At 40.9% G+C, this 24,614-nt stretch overlaps 1 protein-coding gene across 1 annotated transcript in view; it reads left to right on the top strand.

The window, feature by feature from the left end:
• The window catches only part of REEP3 (receptor accessory protein 3), a gene marked incomplete in the record, with an annotated part of 1,378,370 nt that overhangs the window by 422,506 nt on the left and 931,250 nt on the right, over positions 1 to 24,614 (top strand). The window contains 1 exon segment of the mRNA XM_044056467.1: positions 17,305 to 17,377. Within this exon segment, the coding sequence (XP_043912402.1) occupies positions 17,305 to 17,377 (73 nt within the window).

Raw genomic sequence — 24,614 nt, forward strand, 5'->3', positions numbered from 1 at the left:
CAAGCCCTGGGATATACAGTCAATATAAAAAGTCAAGGCTGATTCCATCCCAAAGAATAACCTTTCTGGGTGCAGAGCTGGACACATCAAAACAAATGGCATTCCTAACTGCAGAAAAGAAAGAGCAACTACCTCTCTACTTCTTGGCATTAACAAAGCAGAACCATCTAACTGCAAGAAAAGTACTACAAGCCCTAGGCTTCATGGCATCCTGCATAATTCTGGTCCCTCATGCCAGACTGCATATGAGAAAGCTACAGTGGTACCTAAAGAATTTGTGGTCCCAACACAAGCACAGCCTAGAAACCAAAATTCCAATAATCCCATGCCTGAAGCAAGAGTTCCTATGGTGGGCTCAGGCCTGTCAATCAAACACAGGATTGCCCTTCTGCAAAAGTCAACCAAGCCAAACCATCACGACAGATGCCTCAGACCTCGGTTGGGGGGCACACATGCTGGGCAAGTGCATACAAGGCCTATGGACTCAAGACCAGCTGCACCTGCACATAAATCTAAAGGAAATGCTGGCAGTAAAATTGGCAATCCAGTCATTCAGACCATTTCTCCAAGAAGGTCAGTTGATGATAAGGACAGACAACACCGCAGTTATGTGGTACATCAACAAACAGGGAGGCACACATTCATATCCTCTATGCCGGCTGGCACTGGACCTATGGGATGTGGCTCTGAGCTACAACATTCAGTTACAAGCAATTTTTGTACCGGGAAAAGAAAACATTCTAGCAGACTTATTAAGCAGAACTACCACAGATGCCCACGAATGGATGCTGCATCCGGACATCTTCAAAGCCATCACAAGAGAATGGGGATTACCACAAATAGACCTATTTGCACCCCCACTCAATCACCAGCTAAAGAAATTCTGCACAAGGACATACCACCCACTTGCTTGGAAGGTGGACTCCCTATCTTTCAGTTGGAAGAACCTGACAGCATACGCATTCCCACCACTTCCTTTGATGCACAAGGTGCTTCTGAAGATCAAAGAGGAACGTCCGAGGATCATTCTGATAGCTCCAGACTGGCCAAGACAACATTGGTACCCATTGCTGAGGAGCATGTCTCGGGAACAAATATGGGCACTACCCCTAATCCCATTACTGTTAACACAGAACAACTACAACATCCTGCATCCAAACCTGAAAACTCTGCAGCTAACTGCCTGGAACATTACATAAGAGCAATTAGCCCAAAATTATCCCAAAGGGTTAAAGACATAATCCTGGAGGCTCGTAGACCTTCAACAAGAAGGAATTATGCAGCAAAATGGAAAAGATATCTCATTTGGAGTACTGCAAAGGGGAAAGATGTGACACTGGTGAACATAGCCAACATCCTGGAGTACTTGGCAGAGCTCTTCCATACAGGCCTGTCCTATTCTTCCATCAAGATACATGCATCAGCTATTTCAGCAGAATACAGCTTGGATCCTCCTGTCTTCTCTCATCCTCTGCTCAGACAGTTTCTGAGAGGAATTAAAAATGTAAAACCTCCCAGGAAACCACCATTGCCAGCATGGGACTTGAACTTTGTGCTAGAAAAATTGACACTTCCCCCTTTCGAACCAGCAGCAACAGCAGAACTACAACACTTATCCTGGAAGACTGCTTTCCTGCTGGCAATAACTTCAGCAAGAAGGGTCTCTGAACTACAGGCATTAATGGCAGTGCAACCCTTCCTGATCTTCCATCAAGATAGTGTCCATGAGAACAAATCCTACATTTATGCCTAAGGTGGTATCCAGAGTGTCTTTAAATCAGGCTATCCACCTACCTACATTCTTCCCCAACCCACAGAGCAGGGGAGAAAGACTCTTGCATACCTTGGATGTACATAGACAATTACGCTACTACCTGGACAGGACCAAATCCAATAGAAAAACTGACCAGCTTCTGGTAGCATATGCAACAGGAAAGGAAGGAAAACCAATTTCAAAACAGACAATCTCCAAATGGATAGGAAATTGCATTAGATTTTGTTACTCCTACCATGGAAAGAAAACTCCAGAGAACATCAGGCCTCACTCCACAAGGGCTACAACCACTACCACAGCTTTCTTACGAGGAGTGGCTACCAAGGACATTATAGAGGCTGCTACTTGGACCTCCGTGCATACATTTGCCAAGCATTACAATTTACCTTTATACTCTAGATCCCGAGCAGGTTTTGCCACTGCTGTTTTGCAAGGGATCCTAACTACACCATAATCTCTACTCTTTTCCTCCTCCCCTAGTTTAGCTATGGTATTCTACCCATTTGTAAGGACTGCAGATGCATCCTTGAAGGACATAGTACAGTTTTGTACCTACCATAAATGTAGATGTCCGATAGGAATGCATCTGCAGTCAGGATTACCCACCCACCTTCCCCTCTGAGGTACTCCTAGGGTACTTGCCATCCTTCACCTAGCTTGGGGGGGATCTATTATGGTGTATTTGTTTGTATATATGTACATACATGCTTATTTTATGTGTTTGCTCTCTACTATTTGGAAACTTTGGCATTTATCCAAATTTAGCCATCCAAGAGGGCACCTGGCATCTGGGGCAAGAAACACTGAGGAAAATGGTGTCGGCTGATGCCTTTATACCCGAAAAACTGCAGCTATGACGTCGGGTGAAGTGCGACACCAGCCGAAGCCAGACCCAGACTTTGGAATCCGGCCGACCGAAGGGCTGCCTGACGACAGGACAACCCATTTGTAAGGACTGCAGATGCATTCCTATCGGACATCTACATTTGTGGTAGGTACAAAACTGTACTATAACTGGGCCTTTGTTGCCTTCATGCCATCCTGCATTCTACTAATTCCATATGCGAGACTGCATGTGAGGAAACTTCAATGGTACCTAAAAAGTGTTTGGACTCAACATTGCCATAGCCTGGAAACAATAATTACCCTTATTCCCTGCCTGCAACAGGAGTTTCGATGGGTGAAGGCTTGTCACCAGTACAGGGGGCAGCCATTCACTTTACCCCCAGCCAGGCAGACTTTAACAACGGATGCATCAGATTATGCCTGGGGGTCCCACATGGCAAATAAGATGTATTCGAGGAACATGGTCCACAAACCAAATGCATCTACATATCAATCAAAAAGAGATGCTAGCTGTTCAGAATGCCCTGACAACCTTCAAGGACCTACTTCATCCGGGACAACTACTGATAAAGACAGACAACACCACGGTCATGTGGTATATAAACAAGCAGGGAGGCACTCATTCTTACCACCTTTGCAGACTAGCCATGACTTTGTGGGACACAGCAAGTACATCTGCAGGCACAATTCCTGCAAGGAAAGATAAATACTCTGGCAGACGAACTAAGCAGAAACCTCATGGATCCCCACGAGTGGAAATTGGATCCACAAGTCTTTAGAATGATAACAAGGAAATGGGGATGCCCGGATATAGATCTATTTGCCTCTCCTCACAACAGCCAACTAAAAAGATTCTGCACAAGGACTTATCACAGACAAGCATGGAAAGTGGACGCCCTATCTTTCAGCTGGAAAAGCTTAACAGTTTATGCCTTTCCTCCACTGCCTCTCCTCCCAAAGGTATTCCTAACGGTCAGACAAGAGAAGCCAAAGATGATACTGATTGCCCCAGACTGGCCCAGCCAGTACTGGTATCCAATTCTAAGGAACTTGTCTCAATGCCCGGCTTGGACCTTGCCTGAAATACCTCATCTACTATCCCAGCAAAAACAATCAGATCCTGCACAGCCAACTAAAGACCTTAAATCTGGCAGCATGGCGGATAATGTACTCCTACAAAACTCACCTCTCACTAAAGCTGTAATGGATGTCACTTTGGAGGCCAGAAGGCCTAGTACCCGAAAATCTTACAAAAATCGTATGCTGGAAAATGGAAGAGATTCTGTGCTTGGAACCAGGCACAAGGAATTGACACAGCTGTAAGCTGTACCAAATATTCCTCAGATTTTGCAATACTTAACTGAGATGCTGGACAAAGGCCTATCCTTTTCATCAATTAAAATTCATGCCTCTGCCATTTTGGCTCATTACAATACAGAGCCACCAATCTTTTCTCATCCCTTGTTAAGGCAGTACCTCAGAGGAGCCAAAAACTTAAGGCCTGCAAGGAGATCACCAATACCTGCATGGGACCTCAATTATGTCTTGGAAAAACTCACCCTGCTTCCTTTTGAGCTAGCCGCTACAGCTGATCTAAAGTTTTTATCTTGGAAAACAGCTGTGCTCCTAGCAATAACCTCTGCAAGACTAGTTTCAGAGCTACAGGCACTCATGGCTGTGGAACCTTTTATCATTTTTTATCCAGACAGGGTTTCTCTGAGGACAAACCCGACATTTATGCCTAAGGTAGTGTCCAGTGTGGCCCTTAACCAAAGTAATGAAAAATATATCCAACAACACAAAGGCAATCAAATGGACAAACGATGAATAAGTCGAGAGGAATTTATTTGAAGTTCACATATGAAATAGGAATAGATACCATCTCTAATTTGGATATTGCACTTTAAATTGATTGTTGAAAGCTAATATTTATCGCAAAAAAACATATTCGAATAAATTTTTGCACTTTTCTAGTAACCATCCACAACACATCAAAAAGGCAGTCATAAAAGGACAGCTAGTGCGAGCAGCACGCATGGTTTCATGTTTTGATGAATTCATTGAGGAATGTAATTTCATTAAAAATATGTTTTCAAATAGGGGATATCCCAAGCAGTTTATTGACACTATATTTAATGAAGTTTTGAATAAAAGAAAAAATGGTTTTTACAAACCACTATTAAGGGATTTTGATAGCTCTCATACACAGTTGGTTGAACAGCAACAAAATAGTACGGAACAGCAAGTACCATTATTGGAAAATATACAGTTGAATAGTATTGAGGGTAGTCAACATCACATTAATAGTGGTAATGTATCTTTTATCACCACTTTCACACAAGATTCTGAATGTGTCAAAAATCTAGTGATGAAAAATTGGAATATTATTAAGAAGGATCCAGAATTAGTTACATTATTAGGGGTTCAACCTTCAATTGTTTATAAAAGAGATAAAAATCTAAAAGATTGGTGTAACACTGCATTTAATGCGACATATAATACATATGGTAGGATGAAAAAATGTAATATGTGCAAACATTGTGCAGATATCTTGGAAGTCGAGGAAATAAACATCAATGGTATTTCCATTAAAATCAAGGGAAAATACAATTGTAATACTTTGGGGGTAGTATATGCTGCAGTATGTTCCCATTGTTCAGCCTACTATATAGGGAAAACTGAACGTAGATTAAAGCAACGTATATATGAGCATAAATATGACATTTATCACAAAATAATGCGTTGTATAGACATATAGCGCAACATCCTGGGCACAAATTCAAATTTATGGTGTTAGAGCACGTATTACCATCACCCAGAAAAGGCCCCTGGAAAATTTATATTAGAATCCAAGGAATATTGGTGGCAGGTGTTTTTAAATGCCACCCAACCTCCTGGTCTTAATGATTCCATTTCCATCACTAGCATTTTAAAATTGAAGGTTATAGATGGATAATTTTTATAATTTTTTAATGATTTTTTTTAGTACATATACACATTTATATACTCACATAATTTATATAATCTATATGTACTTGTTTTTTAATTATACATTATATACATATATATTTTATATTTTTAGTTAGAATGTTGGAATAAAATCAATTATTTATGTAATTTCATATATATATACAGTGATGCATTAAAGAGTCTTGTGAGTATATGTTTTTAAGAAGCCATTAGGCGTTTCAAAAATCTTAATTGATTAATTAGTATGCTCTATATAAGATTGTAATGAAGAATTTGAAGTTGTCTGATGAAGGCTGGTATTACGCAGCCGAAAGCGCTTGCAAATAAATTCCTCTCTTGACTTATTCATCGTTTGTCCGTTTGATTGCCTTTGTGTTGTTGGATATATTTTTCATTAGTTTGTGGTTCTTCATAAGTTTTCACCTTAACCAAAGTATTCATCTGCCTACTTTTTATCCAAACCCACAGAATAAGGGGGAGAGAATTCTGCTTTCTTTGGACATGCACAGCTACGCTTCTACTTGAACAGAACCACAGCTTTCAGAAAGACAGAGCAACTACTAGTGGCATATGCTGCAATCACAAGGAAAGGCCATCTCAAAGCATACTATTTCAAAGTGGATAGGCCACTGCATTCGTTTCAGCTATTCACAACATGGTAAGCCAATGCCTAAGGGCATTAGGCCACATTCAACCAGAGCAGCAGCCATTTCAGCAGCCTTCCTCAGGAGAGTACCAATCAAAGACATTTTAGAGGCCGCTACCTGGAGTTCAGTGCACACCTTTACAAAGCACTATCATTTACCACTCTACTCTAAATCCAGGGCAGGCTTTGCCACTGCAGTTCTGCAGGGCCTCATAGCCGCGCCTAATGCTATTTAGCACCAGCCTCCCAACCATAGCTTTGGGATTCAACCCAAGTGTAATGACTGCAACAGTGAAACATGAAGAACATAGTACAGTTGTGTACACTTACCATAAATGTAGATGTTCGAGTGTATTCACTGTTGCAGTCCAGGTTACCCACCCACCATCCCCCATATCTTTGCTGCAACTTATCTGAACTTCTCTAATCTATGCAACCTATGTGGTGTATTTGCTTGTAGATGAAGATATAATGTATTTTGGTGCATGCATGTTTTATTGGCATATTTTTAGCCTACCCTTTTGGGGGCACCTGACATCTGGGGCAAGAAAAACTGAAGAAAATGGCATCTGCTGCATCTTTAATACCTTTGGCGCACTGACGTCAAGGAAGAGGTGACAGCAACCGACGCCAGACCTAGACTTTGGAATTTAGGCCGACCAAGGGTAGCCTGCCAGCAGGATAACCCAAGTGTAATGACTGCAACAGTGAATACACTCAAACAGCTACATTTATGGTAAGTGTACACAACTGTACTTTTGTCTCTCACAAAGGTAAGAGGAAAGGACAACAAGTGTCAAAGCAGACAATTTCCAGGTGGGTGCTTCATGTTGTTGCTTTTTCTTATACTCATCATAGTAAGCCACTTCCCAGGTAGGGTTAGGGCCCATTCCCAAAAGGATTTAGCAGCAAATTGGTCCTCTGTACATGCTTTTACAAAGGACTACAAACTGGATTACTTTTCATTATCCAGAACAGGCTTTGATACGTCCATTGTCTAGGAGCTGTTGTCCGCCTCCTTTTTTTAGTTTTCCAAGCTATGGTACTCTACCCGTATAACTTTAAGTACTGCAAAAGTGATCTGTATGCTGAATATAGTACAGCTGTGTAAGTAAACTTGCCATAATAGTAGATAACTGTTGTAATAGATTCCTGTATTTTTAGTGTCCCCTCCCTCCATCGTCCGTTATTTAAACAGTTTTCCTTTTGTATTGCCAGGTTATGGATGTATACACCCTTTAGTATATACGTTACTGTTGAATATTTCACATCATTGTTCTTTAATGGCTCTTGCTGCCCTTTCTAGGCAAAAAAAATGCTTGAGGTCATTTGGGCTGTAACTGTCTTAATGTGTAATTCCTCTCGAGCTCCAGACATTTGGAGCACATGGGGAAGGTACCTTAAGCTTTGAAAAGTTGGCCACTCATGATGGGGTAAAACCCGTAAAACTTAGGATACTGGAACAGTGATCTATTACAATATCTATTAAGTTTACTCACACACTGTACTTTAGGTAGAGCATCTGATTGTCACATTAATATGCGGCTATAAGTAGAGAGTTAAAGCTACTAGGTAGTATGAATTAAGATCTTTCAATTAGTCTGTCTGTAGTAAAACTTGTTTGTAAAAGCAGCATATATTATAACCTGTTTGTCTTTCATCTTCATCAATATATATGTGTGTGTGTGTATGTGTATATATATATATATATATATATACATATATATATATAGTGTGTGTAGTGTATATGTATGTATATATGTGTGTGTATATGTGTATGTATATATATATATATATATATATATATATATATATATATATATATATATATATATATACACACACACACACACACACGACATCCTCACCCCACATTTTACTTTACAATTTTTTTACATTTAGTCTATATATGGTCTATAAAAATTTAGTCTATATATGGTCTATAAAAATTTAGTCTATATATGGTCTATAAAAATTTAGTCTATATATGGTCTATAAAAATCTCAACTCTCTCCGCTCCTCCAGCAAACTTCTAATAAGTTCTATAAAATCAAATAATTATGCTGGTGACTCTCTATTTACCAATGCTGTAGGGACAAAATGGAATTTGCTACCTTCTAACATAACAAAGATTACTTCATTGCCTCTCTTCAAACAAAGTATTAAACTGCATTTCCAAAATCACTGGCTTTGTTCTTGTAGTAAACCTGATTAGCCTTTCACTATAACTAACTATATAAAACTATCTCTCTTACTCCTGGATACACTTCTCACTATTTGTCTTCTCTTCTCTCCCACTACTTCTCTACCTGTTATCTGTATTGTTTGCTATTTTCTGCATTAATCCCTAAATTTTCCCTTACTCTCTTTTCACTCTATTTTTTTTTTTACATACTTTCCTTTATTTACAATCTATTAAGCTTTTCTTTTTTCTGCCTTCTCTTTCTCAATTTGTACAATGTCATGTAGATAGTATTGTGTGTCATAGGAATTAACTCCTGTAGTAGTACTTTACATTGAAGGGTTTACTAGTTTTTGTTTTTTATTGCAAACCCTATTACTAACTCTAATATTATTAGTATTACTGTTATTATTATCATTAGTCTTGTTAGTTTTTCTGTATGTATCTCACTCTGTGTAGCTTTTCTCCCCGGGCCGCTACTGAAAATGGAAATTTCTCCAGCTAGACTAGCCCGGTCAACAAATGTAAAATAAAATAATAAAAAAAATAAATATGTGATATTCAGATACCAACTCACCACATTTACAGTTGTTCCTATAGTCGTCCACCAAGTACAGTGTCGGGCTTGAGATGTTTCTTTGTTCCCTGGCATTGTGTGGACGTCTGCATTTTTAAGACTAAGCAAAAATTTACCTATGTAATAGGGAGAGATTTACCTGATAATCTGATTTTACTCTTGTATATACATATTCATAGTTCTCTGCTATTTTGCAGAATACAGAATGTTGAGTTTAGTTTCTTCTTCTTGCTTAGTATTGGTAAGTAGAGATTTTTCTGTTCCTATTATTGTGCATTTTTAATTGCTAATGTGTATATAAACCTGAATTTCTTTAACTTTTTTAATGAATTTTTTTTGTCAATTAGTTACCAAATGTTTTACTGTATTGTAACTCCCCATTTGCAGATTTACTTCCAGATGAGACCCAAACTTTTTGCCTGTAGCAGTTAATCTCTAGTAATATATTTTCATGAACAAATCTCAACAGTTTAGCAATGTAAACTGTAAAAAAAAAAAAAAAAGTAATAGATACCTTCATGCAAGCAAATTCTGTCATCATTGCTCAGGTAGTTGAAACTCCTAAAATTATACATACACCTTCTACATGTCCAACTATCAGTACCATTGTACAAAATTGTAAGTAATAGACCACTGTGATCTAATGAAAAAAGCATCTCCTTTCCATCTACAAACCACAAAAATCTCTTGGCTTACATCTTAACTCTAAGTTCCATTGCTGAAACTTTGAATTCCGTCTCCTTATCCGATAGGCCCATATCTACCCTCTTCTCCTTTAAACCTGCTCTAAAGAATTCCTAACTCCTGGCTCTGCTTCTGCTCCAAGCCAGGTTAAACCCCATTCCCATGTTCTTTTTCTTCCCTACCCCAGCATTACTCCCAACATATCTTCTTCCCAACACCTCTCCTCCTTGACTCATTTTCACTCTATAGCTCCTTAACCAAATCTCTGTTCCACCCTTGCTATAGTATATATTCTATTTCCTCCTCTTAATTTATTTTCTTTTCTTCTCTTCTCTCTCCACTGCCCTTATTCCCCCACCACTAAAATGTTAACCTATTTTGCCCTGCCTGCTCTTATCCACCTTTTTCAACACTCCCATTTCTGTTAACTTTCTTCCCTTAATTAACTCTAAGCATTTATAACTTCCACTGAAAAACATCACTTCAGCATGTTTATTCCTTCTACTGCTCAAGATTTTTCTCCATGTCCATCTCTGACTACTGCTAAGACGTGGTTCTACTGTTCATTAATCTAAGCAATGAGAAATGTCAATGTAATTCTGTAATATGAACATATGATTAATAGAAACTATATAATCCCTGACCTGTACTTTAAAATTACTGGAACGTTTCTTCCCAGGCTCCCACTGAAAATGGGTACCATAGCCCAGTTGGACTTTACTGGTAAATAAATGCTAATAAGTAAATCTGGAAATGTTTAGTTTTGGTTTTATTTTGGGACATGTTTAAGTGGATGCTTGTCTTGGACAACAGTCATCCTTAAAATAATCTCTTGGATGGATACCCTTCAACCTTTTAAAGCATGAAATCTGGACAAAGCAATAAGAAAAAGTGTGACAAAGGCCCAAAAATAGGGACAGTTTTAAATATTGCTCTTACAAATTTAGAAAGTTGATAGAATAACAGGTTTTGCATTAGCATGAATTTTCTGAAGGGCATGACATCTGAAACTAGAGTGTCTGTCATTATTTTCTAACTTCAGTCTTTAATGATTTGCCAGAAAACCAGAATTTTATGAAAAACGGACCAAAAATCTGAGGCAAAAATCTGGACATTCTATGAAAATCTGTACAGTTGAGAGGTATGCTTGGATGTGTAGCTAGGGAATCCAGTGCCTCCATCTGTAAATGTTTAGCTTGGGATGTTAAGTTGTCTATCTCGCCTTCATTCTTGCTGGATGGGTTCGGAGCCGACCTCGGCTCCGACTCGGCCACTCTAAAAGCTCGAGAGTTGGTTCCACCGGCTCGAGGCTCCCCTTATATCCCACAATGCTAGGCGTGAGTTACCTCAGATCTCGTTTGCCGCTACAGCGATCGAGGTGTTGGTTTTCTACCGGCTTCTTGGTAAGTGACTTTGATTCAAAGTTAGTGTATTTAAACCCCTTTCATTTTAATTTTATCACTTGTTTCCCTTAGTTTAGTGGATTCCCTCCTACTTTCTATCTAAAATCCCTTTTATTTCCACAAGAACTTATAAGTTCTTACCTCGGGCCTTCGGGCCTTCTTTCCTCATTCCCTAGTGGTGTGTGTGTGTGTTTTTGCTCTTAAGTTAAAACCTTGATAGTTTTATATTTTGAGTTTAAAATAGCATAGGGTGTAATCAGTGTGTTTGATTACACTTTCTAATATGTCTAAGGACACAAAGGTCTCAGGCTTCAAGAAGTGTGATGCGTGCTGTCAGAAAATGTCTCTGACAGACGGTCACACTTCTTGTGTCTACTGCCTGGGGCCTTTGCACCTGCAGGACTCCTGTGCTGTTTGCCACGGCTTCAGCCCCAGGGTCCTGCAGGAAAGGAAAAACAAGCTGATCCTGAGAGGTTTACTTAAGCCTGAGGGTTCCCTCACAGTCTCTTCGGGAAAGCCCTCCAAGGCTTCTAGGTCCTCTGCTCCAGCTTCTGAGCCGAGACCTAAGGCTAAGAAACCTCCATCTATATCGGCTCCGGCTGGAGCCGATGAGTCTCAGGCTACAGCTTCCGTGGTTTCCTCGGCTCCGGCTGGAGCCGAGGTATTAGAAATTCCCGTGTCGGCTCCGACAAGACCTTCGGAGCCGACATCTAGGAAGAGGTCTAGGTCACCATCCCTTGGCTCCGTTAATTCGGCTCCAGCATCTCCTCTGCTGTCTGAACGGAGCCATAGATCTCACTCCTCCAGGTCATCGAGGCTTTCAGATCACGACCTTCAGAGGGTAGTGAGTAGACTTTTGAAGTCCGAGGCACTGGCCCAAATGCTCCAGAGTCCGACTCATCAGTCGATGCCTCAGCTTGTCCCAATTAATATTCCTCCTCCGACTCCTTTGAGCTCGGAGCCAGGGCGTCTCGGAACCGAGACTGTGGTAGCGTCGGAGCCGATACACTTGTCTTCGGCTCCGCTGCCGGCTCCGATTTCTTCTTTTGAGGAATCTCGGCGCCGTGCTTCCCTCGTCGGCTCCGAGGGGGTGAGTGGCATCGGACCCTTGTCCGACCCCCCTCTCCCTCTCGGTGCTTCGGCGCTGGTGAGCTCGGCTCCGACATTGGCCTCGGAGCCATCTCTGTCGGTGCCGAGGGAGGTTCTCAGCTTCTCGGAGCGGGGACCTCTGGCTCTGCCTGACAGGGGTGCATTCGAGGTCATGCGGAGTGTGTTGGAACCTTGTTCGACTCCACAGTCGGCTCCGTCCGCCCCTCCCACTTTGGTGCCTTTGGTTATGTCGACTCACTCCCTCATCCCAGACCGCAGAGAGCAAGCTCCTCAAGAATCTCCTGTGGGGATCTCATCCTCTTCCGAGGCCTCTCCTGAATTGGCAGGGGAGCCCCCTAGGAAGAGGAAGTGCAAGAGGAAGCACATAGACTCACCTGAGTCTGTCACCTCTGACACAGATTTAGAGGATTCCGAGGGTTCCCCACGTTCCCCTTCTGAAGATGTCTCTTTCGCAGACATTCTAGAGATCCTGAAACAGAGGGGAAATTGGCCAGCCCTTAACCCTTCGGAGGATGAATCTGTGTATCTTGAGGCGTTTGGCTCTCGCCCTTCCACCTCCTGGGTGTTCCCCCTTGATCCCCTCATGCAGGTGGTTGCAAAGAAGGCCTGGACGGCTCCTGATTCAGTGGACCCTACCCCCAGGAGACCCTCCAAATTTATAACTGCACCAACTGACAAGCAATTCCTCACAAAAGGTGTTTCCGTGGATGCTATGGTGGTAGCTGCTGCCACCAAGAAGGAACTAGCTGATCCTTCGGTGCCTGTCCATCCACCTAACAAAGAATCCAGGTCTATGGACAGGTACGGGAAGCGGATGTTCTCGTCAGCGACCTTTGCAATGCGTTCGCTGAACTACCTATGCCATTTTACTCGTCTTCAAAGAGACTTGATCAAGGAAGCGAGTGATGTGTTGAAGGATCCTACAGCTGCGGGTTTTCAAGACAAGATGAACACTCAGCTGGCTACCCTGAACTCCATAGCTAACTCCTCCATGCGCCTCCTTTCTTATGCGGCTGATGGAGCGAGCAGGGCCGCAGGGACAGGTGTGGCCTTACGCAGGCACGCCTGGATGCGGTTATGCAACTTTGCGGACCCCTTTAAAACGCGTCTTTCACTAATTCCCGCTTGATGGATCATCTCTTTTGGTCCTCAAGTGAAAGAAACCTTGACTAGGTGCGAGACAGATGGCAAGACTCTTTCTGCCGCCGGAGTCCGTTTTCTACTCCTTCTAGGCCTTACCCCAAAGGCCAGAAAAGTGGGAAAATGTGGTTCCGTAAACAATCTCAAGGGACTTCGCCTGACGACAAAGTCGGTTCCCGCCAGAGGCAGAGGGGAACAACAATGGTAGACGCCGCCCTAGAGGCAGGGGGTCCGCAGAACCAGGGCAATCGTGAAGTTTTCTCTGATAAGCCCTTTCAGCATCCCTGGGGTGTTGCCCGACTGCCTACCTTCGGAGGCAGTCGGGAAGATTGTCACTGTACCCAAAAGCCTGGCTATCCCTGACTCAAGACAAATGGGTACAGTCCATCATTTCCGAGGGTTATTCCATTCCCTTCTTTCGCATTCCAAACCAATCAAAATCCCTTCCAGATGTTCCACCCGCTCAAAGGGATCTCGCAGCTTTGGAAATTTCAAAGCTGCTTGCAAAAAGAGCAATTCAGCCAGTTCCAGCAGACCAGCAAGGATCCGGAATCTACTCCAGGTTCTTTTTAGTTCCAAAGAAAACGGGACTGGAGACCAATTTTGGATCTCAGTATCTTGAACAAGTCAGTCAAGAAAACAAGATTTCGGATGGTCACGCTGCAGTCCATCCTTCCCCTTTTGGGAAAGGGAAGCTGGATGTGCTCTATAGATCTTCAGGATGCGTACTATCACATAAAAATGAAAAGACGCTCCAGAAGATTCCTCCGCTTCAGACTGGGAACCAGTCATTTTCAATTCAGAGCCCTGCCCTTTGGTCTCACCACTGCCCCCCGGGTGTTTACCAAATGCATGGCAGTGGTAGCTTCTCACCTGAGACATCAGGGATTCCAGGTGTTTCCATATTTGGACGACTGGCTCCTCACATCTCCCACCGAGCATCTTCTTCTAATGGCCAGGGACTACACCTTTCGCACTTGTCGAAATTTAGGCATTTCAATAAATTTCGAAAAGTCTGTTTTGTCGCCTTGTCGTACTATTACCTTCATAGGCGCAAATCTAGACACAGTCAACATGTCTGCAAGACTAACAGATCAGAGAATAACAGACATACACAAAATAGTCTCACTCCTCTTCAGCAGCAACAGAATCAAAGCCAGGCTAGTGCTGAAAGTGTTGGGGATTATGGCGGCTGCCATACCTCTGCTTCCGTTAGCCAGATTCCACATGAGAATCCTTCAATGGATGCTCTTCACGCAATGGTCGTACCAGCAACTTCCAATGTCTCACACCATTATGATCACGCAATCATGCAGAAATCATCTTCTGTGGTGGATGTCTTCCCCTCAGCTCTTATTGGGAAGACCCTTTGTTCCTTCCCCTCCGGTTGCTACTCTGACAACGGACGCCTCCCTGATCGGGTGGGGGGGGGGGCATTTTCAGGGCAGAACTGTCCAGGGCACATGGCAACCAGACGAATGCCACTTGCACATAAATGTTCTAGAGATGAGAGCAGTGCTTTTATCGTTGCAAGCCCTTCAAGACTCTCTTCCCTTGGGAACGATAGCAATCCAGACGGACAATATGTCTGTAGTGTGGTATATCAACAAACAAGGCGGAACCAGGTCCTACCCCCTGTGTCGAGAAGCACTCAGACTGTGGCAATGGGCGATTTCTTCTCAGCGGTTTCTGATAGCAACGCACATCCCCGGGAAGTCCAATCAAATCGCGGACAAGTTGAGCAGAGCTATCCTCATGCCTCACGAGTGGTCTCTGAAAGACTCTGTTGTGAGAGAAATTTTTCTAAAGTGGGGCCAGCCTTGCTGCGACCTTTTTGCTACTCCCCAAAACAGCAAGTGCAGAGATTTTTTCACTCTTTTCCCATTACCAGGCCAACCCAGCAGAGACGCTCTAGTCCAGGTTTGGCCCCGGGGACTTCTGTATGCTTTTCCTCCCTTCCCACTAATCTCTCAAGTGATACAGAAAGCTATCGCTCAGAAGGCTTCATTGATCCTCATTGGTCCATACTGGCCTCGACAGGTTTGGTTCCCCTTTCTACATCAGTTTCTGTTGGAGCGACCTTGGCATCTGGACCTAGTTCCAGATCTTTTGATCCATCAGTCGGGTCAGTTACATCGCTCCCTCCCCTCTCTGAACCTCACTGCTTGGTTCCTCCAGTTCCAACCTTAGCCAGGCTTCCTCAAATATCTCACTCTGTTCGAGATATTTTGATAGCTTCCCATAAATCTTCCACTAGAAAGATTTATTTGAGTAAGTGGAAATGTTTCGCCTATTGGGCTCAAGGAAGGGACATAGATCCTTTCACTGCTTCCATCCAAATGGTCCTTGATTTTCTAGCTGAACTCTTCCATGCAGGTTAGTCTCCTTCTACTCTTAAAGTTCAACTGGCAGCTATTTCTAATTTTCATGTGGGTATTTCAGAATCTGCCATAATGTCCCACAAGCTTTGCAAAGCCTTTTTGAAAGGAGTTTTTCTACTCAGACCTCCTATAAGAAATCCTCCTCCTCCTTGGGACCTAAATTTAGTTCTTAGTTCTTTGATTCTTCCCCCCTTTCGAACCTGCAGCCTCCTGTTCCTTTAAATTGCTATCATGGAAGACTCTCTTTCTGGTAGCTATTACTTCAGCTAGAAGAGTTTCAGAACTTCATGCACTCAGCAGTCGACCTCCTTATCTGTTGTTCCATAAGGACAGGGTATCTTCTGAACCAACCCGTCTTTTTGCCTAAGATAGCCTCGACGTCTAACCTAAATCAAAGCATTGACCTCCCTGTGTTTTTTCCAGAATATTCCAATAGGTCTGAACAAAAATTACATTGGCTAGATGTTCATAGTCAGTTAAGGTACTATTTGGATAGAACCAAACAATTCAGAAAATCTGACCAGCTGTTTGTCTCCTATGCAGAAGGCAGAAAGGGACTTTCAGTTTCAAAGGTATCATTATCTAGATGGCTAACATCTCTGATTTCTCTTGTTTATGAAATTAGACACCAAAAGCTGCCTAACAAACCTAAAGCCCATTCCACCAGAGCTTTGGCTACTTCTGTAGCCTTCCAAGACAGACTGCCTATTGACACCATTTGTGCAGCGGCTACTTGGGCTACTCCTCACACTTTCATTTCTCATTATAAGTTGGATTTAGCTTGTAGGCATAGAGCTAACTTTGGTTCCACTGTTCTCAAGAGTCTGTTCCGTTAGGCCACCTGGGACAAGGTGCTAGGGACGCGGTCCCATCCAGCAAGAATGAAGGCGAGATAGACAACTTAACATATAGAAGTTATGTTCTTACCATAACGTTCCATGTTAGTTGTCTTCTTCTCGCCTTCTTCTTGCGTCCCACCCTCCTTCCCCCTAGCCTGGACAGACCTAGAGGAGTTTTGATTGTGACCTCTCTTTCTACCACCTCTATACTTTAGGTATATGCTCTGCTGTGCATATTTCCTGGATCAGGATGTAGGTCACCCTTCTCTTCTCCCTTGTTTATAGAGGTGGACTTTGTTACTAGTTATTCTATTACTATTATAGGCTGGGCCTAGCTTACAAACGAGATCTGAGGTAACTCACTCCTAGCATTGTGGGATATAAGGGGAGCCTCGAGCCGGTGGAACCAACTCTCGAGCTTTTAGAGTGGCCGAGTCGGAGCCGAGGTCGGCTCCGAACCCATCCAGCAAGAAGAAGGCGAGAAGAAGACAACTAACATGGAACGTTATGGTAAGAACATAACTTCTATTTTTGTGCTGTGCTTATGTCTATATTCGTATGTACTGTTTAATTTCCTAAACGGAAACTGTTTTGGTGTTTTAAAGTTATTTAAAATAGTTCTGATCTCACTGTTTTGCTAATACGAGAATATTGGTTACTTTTAACATAAATAAGTTAATCTGAGAGTAACTAGTTTTATGCATAGTTAAATGAATATAAATACTAAGATTTTTTTTTCTCTGTCTCTTAAGGTTGCTATTTGGAATGCTGTATCCTGCTTACTATTCTTACAAAGCAGTGAAAACCAAAAATGTGAAAGAATATGTAAGTATATGCTGTCTAGTGAAGCGATATTGCTTGCTCAGTGCAGCTTGTATACACACAAGTTTGTTTTTCTGCTACGCAAGTGTTATGAAATGTTTGTAAGGACACCACAGTGTAGAAGGGTTGACTGAGTTTTATATAAGCTCCTGCTTTTAGTTATACCATGAGGCCAAGCATAAAAGGACTACATAATCATAGATCCTCATTTTTATGTTCATAAATAGCGTTTACATTTTTGTAAATCTGAATATGGGCCAGCTAGCACTGTACTGCTGTTCATACCCATTCTTACCTGTCCCAGGCACCTCTGAACTCCACAGGCGTATACTTCACCAGCCCCTTCTGACATTCCATTAGTACTCATTCTTGAGGTGCTGTTTCCTGATAATAGTTTTGAATCCCCCCTCTCATTGAGGTATTTCCCATGCCTTCCACTCCAGTGTCCTTTATTTTTAGTGTTATGTCCCCAGCATACTTCCTTGATGTATTGTGTCCTCATAGCATGGCTGCTTCTGCATTCAGCCATTTAGTGAGAGGATTTGCATTTCTGTGATGCTTTCCCATAGAGTCCTCCCTTACGTTACTAGATATGTTGCCAATTGGCTCAAACAGTCAAAGTTGGGGATGCCAACTCTGCTAGCAGACCTGTTACCAGTAGTGTTTCACATGGATCTGCATTAGGTCCCCTGCTGTTTGGTATCTATTTTTCAGAAGTCCAGGCGAAAATAGATGGCCTATGGCTTACCAAGTTTTCTGATGACTGCACTGTGTAATCCTTGAATCCCTCAAAGTTGTCACCTTATTACGAAATGGGCTTACACAGACAAATGATTGGTGTCAAAGCCATGGATGTAAACTAAACACAAAAAAATGCATTATCATCCCCTTTTGGCAAAGGAAAAATCCCTGCTAATTACAACATTATTAATACTGCCCCAATTTCAAACCCAGTGGCAAGAGATTTAGGAACACAAGTTAATAGAAGCCTTAATTTTGATCATCAGGTGTCAAAATTATTAAGGAAGGCCATCTACATTGTATACCTCCATAAGCAAGGGTGTAGCATCTAAAGCTAAGGAGGTTATAACTCCCTTGTACTCTGTCCTCATCAGGCCAATAATAGAGTACAGTGCTTCCTTCTGTATGTACTTCACCAGACATCTGCAGCAACTGGAGAGACCTCGGAGGTTTCTCTCCAAGATGATTCAGGTCCTACAATACAACCTACACGGACAGACTGAAGGGCCCTATCACTCTACTCAGTGTCATATAGACTGCTTAGAAGTGCCTTGTGCCTCACCTACAGAGCAGCCTCAGACACTGCCTTGATGAAGCTGCTACACGTCTGCAAATCCAATGGAACAATATTCACTCACTCTAGGATATTAACATAGCCTGTGATAGTAAAAGGACATGCTGAAGAGACAGAAGTCTTCTAGAGGTTGCCACTTCTCTGGAACAAACTCCCAATTCATGAAAAACAAAGCTCCTCAATGACCTTATTTAGGCGTAACCTGGACAATTAGAAGGGAAGCTGTAAATTTACACCAGGGTTTCACCCATATCCCTCTTAGACAGGGGCAGCTAGTGCTGATCTTAGATTTACATGCAAACCTAGACAATATATCTTGGTCCATAAGGGAACAAGGGCATAACATGGCTAGGCTTCCAGAGGCCTTAGGACCAATAGCTTAATAACCTGCTATGATCCTGTGGTAACATTATGTAAACTTTGTTTGAGAAGAAGTAGAAATTCAGGAGGCACTAGTAGGACTCGAACCGTTAGTCTTGATAGTACACTATATTATTAACAAATTGAAGTTTTAGCAATAAGTATATCATAAAGCAGTTAAAGCAATGTAACTGATGAATGACAAATTGTAAAAAAAAATACAACAAATTTGCAGAAATGGTGTTCTCTGGATATAAAATCATTCCCAACTGTGACATAAAGCCAGTTCTTTTAATTTGCCTTCAGTAGCCCCCAAGTCATAAAATAGAAAGACACCAAACCCATTGGTGCAACAGAATGCACTCCCAGTACAAATAAAATAGCCATGTATGGATTCTATTCAACAACTTTTAGATACAATCTGTACATTTTCTCCCTTACAGCAGATCACTACATGTAGAAGTTTCAGTTTTGAACCCTTTAATGTCCGGTGTGAATTATTCCATCTTATATAGTTGTAGATCTCTATGGCTAAAAAATCAGGCAGTGTTACCCCTCTCTCTCTTGATAATGCTCACCTCACTAATATAAAGAAATGTACAAAAACAAGTAATTTATTTTATAGTTTTAGATTATTTATTTATTTATTTATTTATTTTTTAACACAAGTTACATGCAAGATAAATCCTGGAAGGGATACAAAGAACATGTCTGCTAAGCAATTGTCAACTTATCCAGCATAGATGGAAACATACATGCTAGAGTGGCTCTGCAGACAGCAATTAATAACAAACCTCTACATTGCAAATTTCAACTGTTTGTTTATTATTTTTATTTATCGTTTTGTTGACCGGGACAGTCCAATTAGGACAGAGCCTATTTTCAGCGGAGGCCCGGGGAGAAATGCTGCATATTGTGAGAATAAACTGTAGTACACAGAGGAAACTCGCGCAAACTCAGGGAGAACCATGCAAAGTCCGCACAGAAGGCACCCCAGCCGAGAATCGAACCAGAGAACCTCTTGCTGTGAGGCAACAACGTTAACCGCTGCACCACTGTGCCGCCTTAAGCGCAGTGTATTATTAACATTAAACATATTTCATTAAATGTAGATGTTTAGACAAGACTTTCTACATTGCTAGCAATACATATGGCTCCATAGGTAGTTACAAGGCATGCAGTCTTGGAGACCAGTAAGGAGGCTAGCCACAAATCACAATTGCCTCAAAGCACAGTCTAGTTAAATGACTTGCTCAAAACAAGACCATAGGTAAATAAAGGCTGGAGGTTAACAAACCCTGTGCCACAAGAAGTAGCTGGTTAACAGCTCATAGCTTTAGTCCTCTGTGCTCTCACTTTGTGTTCATCATGTGATCCTAATTAATTCAGCTAGCTAGGTCTCACTTTACTTAAAATTGATGAGACATAAAAGTTGTGTATAGTCCTAAGAAGTAAAAGACAAGACTAAGGTGAACACCCAAAAATCCATCGGGTGATGTATGCTATATGAGCAGTACTTTGTAAATTAAAATATGGAAACAAAAAGTGTGATTTATGTCCCGTGCAACTCCAGAGTTGTAATTGAATGTCAAAGTCTACACTATTCTCTATGGACTCTGCAGTTAATGAAGTTGTGAACTCTGCATTTTTGGCAAGAGTAATATTGAGACCTCTGTAACTCCATGGGCACCTCAAAAAGTGCATCTGCCTTTGCAAAGCATTACTGCACCATTGCCAAAACTGGGCTTCAGCAGGAAAAAAAAAAACAGTGGAATCCAACATGTTCATAAATGAATGAAGTAAGAGACCCACATATAAATGAAGAGAGCAAGTAAAGCTATAAAAGACCCAGTGCCAAAAAAGTCTGCATGCAAATGTAAAGTCAAATGCATGACCCAGAATTTGCAGAGTAGAAGGGAAAGCCAAGGAGCTGTATCACAACAGTTAAAAGTGTCACTGCAGTGAAAAGAGGGTATCTACGCAGTGATTCCAGACATTACTGTTATGACAAGTTGACAAAGTAAACTCAAGCAAGCAAGAGTTTAAACAGCCCTGTCCAGCATACAGACTACCCAGCAATGCGGTTTGCACCGTCTTGGAAATCACTAGCAATCACAGAGGATAGCCAATATTTCCACCCAGAAAAAAGTTTTCTGCCAGGATCAGTCATGATTATATGGGTCACACAGCAGGCCACTGGGTAAAGATCAAAATGACTAGGTAAATTCATGCTTCTTCATAAGGCACACTCGGAAAGCCACTTACTAGAATGCAGCATGGGCTATGCAGGGAGCCCAGAATCCAGAAGCATTGGCAAATACAAATGTACCAACACTAGCATCTGCAAGACCGAAAAGTGCTGTCATTTGTAAGTATATACAGAAAAGCATTAAGGACAGTTAAAAGCAGTGATGCCATTTTGTCTTCTTTGGAAACCTGCACACACATTCAAGCTTAAAGAAAACGTGAGAGTGAGAGATTACACAAGGTTGGGAAGCTCAAGAATCTAGTACAGTAACTGACGTTATTGAAAAAGCTGCACATATTTTAAAGTTGTTGAAGTTAAAATTGAATTAAAAAAACACTACTGAATGTCATTCATTTTATGTAATGTGCTAATTAATGTAATTTCAAACAGTACATAATACTGTAGATAAGAACATTAGCCTGTCATTTAAAAGTGACTTAGAAGAAAAAAAAATGCTTAACGAAGTAAGTATTAGTAGGACTAGTTAGGAGTAAATGTTCCACTCTTTTTTATACTTAAACAAGGGAGGGGAAATGCAACTTGAATCATCATATGCCAAGAAGTTTCATGCTATGAAATCAGATAAGGGTGGTGGGGTTATAATTATGGATACAATTGATTGCATTAACAGAATGCAGGCTTGCTTATACCATGAAGAGTTTTATGAAATTTCATCACCTAATGAAATGAATGTTGCATTGAAGAAAATTGATATTGTTCTGAACAGAAGCCGCGGTGGTGCAGCGGTAGCATTATCGCCTCACAGTAAGAGGTTCTACCATTCGATTTTCGGCTGGAGCGCCTTCTGTGTGGAGTCTGCATGTCCTCCCCGTGGTTGAGTGGCGTTTGAAAGACATGCGTGAATGGGCGTGCCTTTGATGAGGGCTGGGCGTCGGGCTGGCACCTCGGCACCGTAAAGATCTACTGCCAATCATTAGCGGACCGGAGTTCCACTTTGGCGACCCCTAACCGGGAAAAGCCGAAAAGAAGAAGAAGATACTGTTCTGAGCAGTTTTGTTTTAAACTCCGGTAGTGGTGAGAATTTTGGTATCCCTAAAGTGTACAGGAATATGAATAATCCACCATTGTGTCTAATTATCAATGCCAAAAGTTCTAAAGTTCAATTATTTTAGGTTGAGATATTCTGGAAATGTATCAGCAAGCGCTTATTGATTATTGGTATTGTTTGTAGAGAAGATGAAGCATATTAAAATAACCTCCAATTCATGGTTAGTTACAGTGGATATTTGCTATCAGTTTTCAGCTATTCCACATACTGTCTGTCTGGACTGGTTTAATGAATATTTAGTTTAGTACTTTGAGTGCAAAGGGCATCTGGAATATTGTGTTAATAATGGAATTAGTTTTGAAGAAAAAAATTCTATATTTGAATTTGAAACGTTTCACTAAGTGAAAGGGGTTGCAGTGGGAAAATCGTGTCCCCCATTTTTTGCATATTTGCTTATTTTATTGAGAAAATTAGCTTTTTGCTAGTAATCATTTAATAAATATTGGAGATACTACCATTACTTGTATGATTTATTTTTTTATATGGGATAGAGCATACCATGATTTAATAGCTTTTTTTGTGTACTTGGCAGAAACAATTGAATTTTTTAAATTTACATCTGAAGTGTCATACACAAGTGTTCTTAAAAGAAGGTGACCCAAGCTTTTTTTTCAAAACTTCATAGGAAACCAACCTTTTCTTATAGTTATTATGTATCATGGTCCACACCCTAGTTGGCAGAAAAATAACAATCTGATGTCATTTTCATTCATTCCTCAACTGTTGGGTTTGGATTCGATCTTCAGATCCAGTTCAGCCCTGTTTTTTAAAGTATGTTTGGTCGCTTAAGAAAAATATGTGGGATAAATGATATCTAACAATAGTATGGCTTGTGTGTTACCATTCTCAAGTGGAAGTCCATCTGGTTAGAGAGATTTTTCAAAAAAATTGGAAATTTATTAACACCAACTTTCAAGACAAACTGGTTAATTTCCCATGTTTTGTCTTTTTAGAATGGGCGATATTAAAAAAAAAAAAATCATGGCTCATTAATGTAACCAGTAAATTGGAATGTTAAATGTGGCAGTTGTTTACAGAGTTGTGTTCTTTAGGGCCCTTTTACCAGGCCTTTAATTTTGAAGGGATAATCATGAGTAAGGACCACTTAAATTGTGACACCTGGGCTTTTTTTCAGAAATGTATATTGTGTACTGCTTTTTATGTTGGAAAAACAAAAAGCTGAAAAAAATTAAGAACATATTTACAGTATTAATAACAAGGATGTTAATTGCACACTATTTAGACACAGCACACATTGGACAGACGTTTAAGGTTTATAGATATTTTTTTTATTTTGGAAAAGGTCATACAAGGTCAGTAGGAAGCCCAGAGGTGGCTGGGGGGAAAATGATTGATTAAATCAAGAAATATCTTGCGATTAAAATTGAATGCTAGCCAACTACCTGGACTGAATGATTTTGTTTCAGTCAAGAGTTTACTGTATAAAAAAGTTTTAACTGTTTAGGATTAATTATTTAAACAATGTTTACCTTTGGTATAAGCCATTTTAAAGAAGCTGTACTTTGTATTTGTGATTATGCAAGATGCATCATGCGGTAGCTGTTTGATGTATGTGAGGCATGTTAGTTTACATTTATAATTTGATTCTGATGGTCAACTTTAATGTTGAAGGACAAAATGCTAAATTGTGTTTGGTTTTATTTATTAAAATAGTTGAAACAGTCTCTGTCTTGCTGTTTTTGTTTTCAATTCTTCCGATTTTATCTGTCATATGCATTTTATAGTGTGGTTTCATTGTCCTTTGTTTTTTAGTCTTGTAATTGTAAAGATTTTTTCAGTATTTCAGTCTGTTTAGAGAAGTGCAACTGAATAAAATCCATTTTATTTTGGAATTTCTATACTTTAGAAGTTATATCTTAACATGAGGAGAAGATTTGTTGGATATACTTTTTTAAAGAAGGACTCTGAAGTAGAAATTTTAAAAACTCAACTTCAGAGTTAATTACCAGTCAGTGATGCTATGAAAAAATGAGGATAAATGGGAGGAAAAAAGGATGAATATTTGTAGAAATAAAGGTCCCATCCAACTGGATCAAGTAAAATCACTTTGATAAAATTCTTGTAAGGGAAAACACGTTTGTCAAAGTGAGTGGTGTTAGAGGAGCATTTGGACAGTGTTGCTTATAGGTAACCTTCTTGGAGTTATGGTAGCTATTCATTTTTTCCTTGTGTCAGCTATACTGACTTGAATTTGCTCATTCTCTTGGTTGCTCTGGAGATAGTGTCA

The sequence above is a fragment of the Protopterus annectens genome, chromosome 14.part0 (genome assembly GCF_019279795.1).
Source record: "Protopterus annectens isolate FY-2018-M chromosome 14.part0, PAN1.0, whole genome shotgun sequence".
Taxonomy (NCBI): domain Eukaryota; kingdom Metazoa; phylum Chordata; order Ceratodontiformes; family Protopteridae; genus Protopterus; species Protopterus annectens.